Here is a 7,656-nt window from a genome sequence, read left to right as displayed (position 1 = left end):
ATCATCTGATGAGTTTTGAGCGCTCTCTCTCGTCTTACTGCCATTACACATAGTGGGGTAGAAATGTAATCAAAAAAAAAAAAAAAAAAAAAAAAAAAAGCAATTTAGGTTGATTTTACTTATAGGAAATCAATTATATGATAATTTTATTTACCTTATCTAAATAAACTAATAATTAAGCACTAGAAACTAAAGCTACATGTAATTTTAAGCATTACAACATTATAAATGTACAGTGAGAAAAATAAATAACTCAACTTGTGTTATGCTGAAGGTGAAATTTAAGTTTTATTAAATTATTAGCATTTTAAAATGTAACTTTAAGTGTTATATCATGGCAGACGTAATCTAATGTAAAAATAGAAGAAATTTGAATTCACAGTTAAATATTCAACATCACCTGGTAAATAAATAAATCCAAAACAATCTAATTTAAACTCCAGTCAAATTGCCATTTGAAACCCATCATTTTGTGTATTTCGGACTGATATTGATATTCAGTGTGGGGAAAAACAATTTAGGCTGATTTTATCCATAGGAAATCAATTGGATCGTGAAAAACAGAGCTATTTTGTTATTGATCAACATTATCTTAAGGCCTGAGTGACATCAGCGAACAAGCAAAGTCATTTAAAAGAGGAAGAGTAAGTTATTACATTCTGATTAAATATTAAGACTGAATTGATGAATCGTTAACTAGGGAAATGCATTAAGAAAGTACATTTTGATTTCATGTTGCCTTCTTTTGCACAATAGCCTACGTAAAGCATTAGCATCTCAGAAAGATTTTCCTTTTTTTTCATGCTAGATTCATCACACTAGTTCTCGTCATTAAGTCAAGTGAACAGCGGTATGTAGATTTAATGCCGTGTGTTTCATTCGTGCAGCACCCATGTGTGACGGAGGTGTAATCAGCCCCTTTTGACTTGCCAATTGGGCCGACTCACAGAGGATTGCATGATGAAGGAAAGACAAAACTCCATAACTTCTTATAATTACCAATCAGCTCTGAAGCCCAGCACTAATTACACACCAGTGTGTCTAGGGCAGACAAGCAGGTCATCTCCTCTGCGGTTCCAGACAAAGAACTTTTATTATCTCTTCTGCTGAAATTGGACTATGATTGTCTTATAACAATGAAAAAGAGAGGCCAGGATCAGTTTAAGAATATAAAACGACAAGTTTAGGACAAAGGAACAAGATATTATTTATGCATATTCATCATTTTTTAATTAGTTAATCATTTCAAAAAGGAGTTCACAAGTTAGTCTGTCAGTTCTGAAAGGGCAAAACAATACTAAACGCAAATAATAAAATGCTATTAACTGCAACTTGGCTTACTTAGAAAGAAAATAAAGTCTTTAAAAGGGGAGTTGTGAGTTAAAACCTATATGCAATAAATCTCCTGCAAGAGTGTCTGGTTGATGCAAAGTACATTTTTGCATTGCATAGCTAGTGTGTCTGCACAGGTGGTGTATGGTATATTGGAAAAAACGAGAGCAGGGGTTCAGACCAATCAGAGGGTCTGACTGGTCGAGTGGGTTTGTTATACGGATGTAAAGGTCAAGCCTGCACTTTTTAAAATGAAATAACACAAAAAAGAAAAGGTCACCTCATAATTTCTCTTGAAAGACAGTCATACAGGAAGCAGATCAGACAGAAGTGTAAAATCCCATGAAACTCAATCCACCTAGAGACAGTAACAGCAATGATAATTACCCTGTTGGCACTTCTTATTACAGTTGATGCTATACAACTTAAAAAAATTCTTTTAAAAATAGCAAAAACACCTTGCACAAACGCATTGAAATTGGGGCCAATACCTAAAAGCTGATATTATGTTAATGCTGATAACCGAAAAATAGAAAATATTAACATTCTTTACTATTTTGTCTAAATAAATTAATAATTTAACACTAAAAACTAAAATAATTTTTGAATTATACATGTGAATTTAGGCATCAAATCACGATAATGTACAGTATGAAAAATTAATAATAATTTGTGCTATGCTTAAGATTACCTTTAACAGTGTTTATAATTACATTAAATATTTTATTAAATAGTTCATTAAATAATATTATATTAAACAATTTATTAAATGATAATGTTATTAAATTAACTCTAAGTAAATCTTACATTGTGGCAAAGGTAACAAATGTAAAAATAGAGGAAATGCACAAATCAATAAACCAATATCAACTAATACTAATAAATAAACTAATGAATAATAAATGAACAAATAAGTGAGATGAATGAATGAAAGAACTGCAGCCAATAACAAATATGGTCTCAAAATAGGGTGCATCCCTAACAAAAGTGACTAATTTCATTCACTTAATTAAATAAAAATGTATTGAACTATCATAGATCTGTTCATGTGTGCTTTTGAAAGCCAGGATAACCTTCTACATATTCACATGGAGTCCACACACACAATAGCAGGTAATACGGTGCGTCTGGTAAGGAAGATCAGTAGCTGCTTAAATGACATGAGACACAGGTTTAGATGAGAAAACTTGATCTTGCTGACAGAACACAAACACACAAGCCAAGTCCTCCGAGACTGAGAGTAAGAGAGAGGGAAAGAGTGCTGGAGTACGGGTCTTTGTAACGTGGCTAACAAAGAAAGAAGAATACATTTCCATGGTGAGCCCGTTGAGGGGCGAACACTCACACTAAACTCATAAATCTCACAGACCACCAGGGCTAACGGGGCTGTGCTGCCAAGAATAGTGTCAAAATTGTCAGGGGGCGTGAAATTGCAGTGTAGGCGTGTGTTTGTGTTTATTCATGTCTGCTTCTTGTTGTGACTTCAAGTGTAGCACGGTGCAACATTTTCTTTGATTTCTTCTCGAGAACATAAAAGCTGGAAAATTTAAATTGCCGAATAACAGAAACATCTGAGGCAACGCTTCCTTGACACACTTTCGCTTCAGCTTGGGAATTCACTCCACAGAGAGTAGATCCAGATTTCCCTTTCCTTTCAACCTTCCCTAGTACCTTCATGCTTCCTGGAGACATTGCATTATTCCTTTCTCTCCCCGTTCTCTCGTTCTTCAGTCGGGAGTTGAACTACAACAAAGGGACCAACATGTGACATATAAAAAGTAATCTCGTGTCAAGCAAAAAGCAAACCGTAACCAGCCAGACACATACACACAATCTCTAGGGTGTCAAAGCGGCAACACGCCGCACACAAAAATGCTGCCAGCCACTCTTCACTCTATACTGCCACAAAAGAGCAAGTGCTTGTACAAAACTCCCAATCACAGGCAATACAGCTCCGCTATCAGCAAGATGTCACTCTAAACACAAGCCCACCGTTTTGAAGCAGTAGGGATCAAACTTCTCCTCACCTCAGTTCAGTCGCCGACAGGGATAATCTCCCAGATTGGCTTCCACACAGACAAAAGGCACAGTTTACCATCTAATTAGGGACTAAAGCCATTTTTTACAACAGCTTAATGAGGCGGTGATCAGAGCAACATGAAAATATTATTTTGCATGCTTGATGTTCAGGAGGGAGCATGGACTTTGACCTCCTGTGCAGTGCAGGAACATGTGAAATCCTACAGCTCGGAGAGGAGCGGAGCCAGGAGTTGTGCCAATCCGAGACTCGCAACAACCCTAAATTTATCTTTCACTATTGTATTGAACAACTCTCTATTTCTAAGTATCTGTTATAGATCTCCAGTGGGTGTCAACTACAAAGACAAGGGTTGGAAACATAGTGGTACTAATCATGATCAATGTTCTTTTTGCAATTTGTTCTGGAATTTGCACCTTATCCAGGCTTGCTTCCTGCTTGCAAATCTGACTCGCAACTACATAACGAAAAAACAAGTTTCACCAGTGTGTAAAATCCAAAATTCTCCTCCTCCTAACTGTGAGCATCTTGTACAACAGCTGTACCCAAATGAACAAGAACATGAGTACAGTTGTAAAGGGTGTGCGCTGCAAAACTTCCTTTGATCCCTGACAAATGCTTCCAGGTAAGTCCCCAATGCAGTTGGGAATTCATCACACAACACAACAAAGAGTTCCCCTAAAGAACTCTTCACACAAGACTGTGCAGATCCAAACACAGAACAACTACTAGAACCAAACTGAATGTCTTTTAAAACACAGGGTTTGGAGTCGATAGCCCCATGGGCATGCTTGGACCAGAGTTCGAATCCCGGCTTGTGGTCCTTTCCATTCTCGCACCTCTTGCTCTCTCCCACTTCGCTTCCTATCCACCCTCTGACTGTTGTATCCAAAAAAGCACAAAGGGCTTCCCCATCTACTACTTGTAGAAGAAGTGTCCTGTCCCTTGAAACAACTGGTTCTACTTGCATTATTCTTATTTTTAGGTTGCTTAGTCTAGATAAATGGATCCATTCATCTAACCAAGTTGCCTAGAGAACATATCTCTAGAGAAGGTAGAAACTTACATGAAGGGTCACATCTGATCTCCTAACTCAACTTCAGAATGCTCTCAGGAGTAGGTTAAACAAGTCGACTCACCTGTGCGATCTCATACAGCAGCTTGTAGTGCTCCTCTCTCTTCTGCAGCGTGCACAGGTTACAGCCCATCTCGCCGTCGCGGGTCCCCCAACAGATCTCTGGCAGTAGTGCACACACACAGGCACACCGGGGATTTCCCTCAAACGTTGAGTAACATCTCTCATCAGTGGGTACCTCTCACCCCCTCTTCTTTGTGTGAAAATCACGCACTGACCGGCCTGCCTGATGCTGCAGAATTCCTTGTGAATGACTGTCTGTGTGCGTGCATCATACCCCCTCGATCTCCCAGTGTCTCTCTCATCCACACTAGCTAGCAGTCATCCACGCACGCTGTACTAAACCCCTCTTCATAGAGACACACCCCCCTTCTCTCACTCGCCCATCTCTCTCTATCTCTCTCTCTCGGTTCCTCCCTCTAAAGCTCAGTGCACATGACTACACCTACTCTAGCCCATGAATAATAATGACTGTCTGTTGGCTATTCATAAAAGATGATGCGTAGAAGGTGCTGTGACTGTGTTAACTGGGTATTTATCTCGAGGCATTAAATAAGATGGTAACGACCACCAACTGAGCAACTAAAAAATACATCTCATGTTCAGATAACACATTTATTTATTATATGATTGATTTATGATGTTCATTTCTCAGTCATTAGTGATGCTGTATTTCATGAATAGGAATTGGCTTTGTGAAATAGAATGGTTTGTTTTTCAGTAAAGAGTGAATAAATGTTGTCAAAATGGATTTCAACCATTTTGTGAACACTGTATCCAATCCAGACATGATGCAATACACCAATAAGCGATACAACTCTTTTATGTAACTCAGAGTTTTTATCCTAACGAGTCGCAACAGGACATTTTGTCAGTGCCAATTTCTATGCCCGGTGTATTGGTCAGTGTCGCCCACTGTGAAATCTCTTTGGTCCAAAACCTCACCACTTATTACTGCACATTGAACATCAAATATCGTCTGATTAGTTGTGAATGTATCGCCTTCTGGTGCAGTTTTTGCTGTCTTTTCTCTGTCTGCAAACTCTGGTTGCAAATCGCCACCCTAGTGGTTGTTGTAATGAACTTTCAATGTGTTTGTGCGTCGCCAATCTTAGTTTGCGTCTCAAGTAAAGTAACATGACAGCAAGAGCTTCTATCATTTGCTTACTGTAACCATTCATTTTAAAGTAGCAGCAGGACTTGGAGTCGCATCCAAAGCTCAAATTGGCGTCAAAAATCCTATATCCCAAAGAACACTTTGTCATAAGCATTGAAAAAGAATCTAGACAAATTGCAAACTTCACCACCCAGCTCTTTACATTGGCACTGACATTAAAACTACAATATTAGTTAAAGGGATAGTTCACCCAAAAATGAAAATTCTGTCATTAATTACTCACCCTCATGTCGTTCCAAACCTGTAAGTTCATCTTCGGAACACAAATTAAGATATTTTTGATGAAATCCGAGAGCTTTTTGACCCTGCATAGACAGCAACGCAACTACTACGTTTAAGGAGTTGTGCGTCGTGGTACTCTCGTGAAAGTGCATCGACTGACACAGAAGAGAAGAAATTGTTGAATAAAGTTATTTTTGTTTTCTAGGCGCACACAGTATTCTCATAGCTTTATAAAATTAAGGTTGAACCACTGATGTCACATGGACTATTTTAACAATGTCCTTACTACGTTTCTGGGCCTGGAACATGGTAGTTGTGTTGCTGTCTATGCAGGGTCAGAAACCTCTCGGATTTCATCAAAAACATCTTAATTTGTGTTCCGAAGATGAACGAAGGTCTTACGGGTTTGGAACGGCATTAGGGTGAGTAATTAATGACAGAATTTTTATTTTTGGGTGAACTATCCCTTTAATATTAAACAGTATTTCCACACATTCTTGACAGGGGGAGGAAATTTTATAATAATAATTAATAATAATCAACTACTGAAAAAAAAAAAAATAGTTGATGACTATTCTAAATACTGTAGGGGATGTGCACAGCTCATACTTTATGGTGGCTACAGCCTGCTGTATTTACCCACACATGGTCAGTGGTTGATAAATTAGATTTATGTTGGCGGCTTATTGAAAGACAATGGTCCAGTAAATATGCAAAAGAAAGGGAAGAGACACCAACCACTATTGATTGTCCTCAAATTAGTTTCCAGTCTCACAGTGAGAGTAAAAGAGAGAGACGTGTGGTGATAACAGTACACCGTAGAGGCAGTTGTCCACTGGCTGCGAGACAGCTCTCTTGGGAAACAATAATCTGATTTGCAGAGCTTTAATTTCACTCAACAGGTTTGGAAAGGATCTGAGCCAAATTTGCCCCCAAAAGGAACTTCTCTCTTTCAAACACAGCTCTCTACAGTCCTCCACAACATGTGCCTGGAGATATGCTGGAAGGCACTTACTAACTCCATTTCTCGCTTCTATTTATCTCTAAACAGCATGGTTGTTCAAGACATTAAGAAACCAAGTTTTTTTTTTTAAATAGTCAATAATAAAATATTAACATTATTAATTAAATTATTTCTATTAAAAACAAATACTACTAATAATGATAACAATAAATATATTTTGCATTTAAATTTATTTTATAATTTATTTATATAAATAATAGTGCAAATGGTACAAGCTATGAACCAAACCATGCACTTATTTAATAACAAAAGATCACCTACTGCTGGAAATTAATAAATACTTAACAGAACAATTAAGAATCAAAGGGACTCTTTTCCATTTAATCCCATTCCATTTCATTCAATGCCATCCCATTCTATTTTATCCTTTTCCATTCTACTTCAAAGTTCTAATTTATATTCACTAAGGAGGAAAAGGTCATCTGCAGGGATCAGAAGGCGCTATAGCAGATAACATCAGCTGCTGACATCATGGGTCACTGAAGATGAACCCTAAAGGTGACATCATCAGGAATAAAAGTGGCAAAAAAAGGTGACCTCAAGTATCCATTGGGAGTCCTGGAGCCTTGAAACTGCTTAATAGCATGTCTGAGTTAGCAAATGCAGCTAAAGCAATGCCTGTCAATTGGTTAAAATTAGAATTCTACTTCCGCTCTCGTTTTTTCTGCGCTTAAGACAGCAAGGGCGCGTGATCTTTCATGTAGCATTCAGGCACCTTGAGAATTGCA

General features: G+C 37.9%; 1 protein-coding gene across 1 annotated transcript in view; it reads right to left on the bottom strand.

Annotated features, from left to right (window-relative positions):
• Positions 1–4,783, bottom strand: part of LOC107725536 (PDZ domain-containing RING finger protein 4-like) — a 26,513-nt gene extending 21,730 nt beyond the window's left edge. Inside the window, exon 1 of the mRNA XM_016534812.1 lies at positions 4,510–4,783. Coding sequence (XP_016390298.1) covers positions 4,510–4,578 — 69 coding nt within the window. The 5' untranslated portion in view covers positions 4,579–4,783. The remainder of the gene's footprint in view (positions 1–4,509) is intronic.
• Between the last annotated feature and the right edge of the window lie 2,873 nt (positions 4,784–7,656).

This window comes from Sinocyclocheilus rhinocerous, unplaced genomic scaffold (genome assembly GCF_001515625.1).
Source record: "Sinocyclocheilus rhinocerous isolate Xijiao unplaced genomic scaffold, SAMN03320098_v1.1 scaffold153, whole genome shotgun sequence".
NCBI lineage: Eukaryota > Metazoa > Chordata > Actinopteri > Cypriniformes > Cyprinidae > Sinocyclocheilus > Sinocyclocheilus rhinocerous.
The sequence above is the reverse complement of the archived record's forward strand: the minus strand, read 5'-3'. Positions and strand labels throughout refer to the sequence as shown.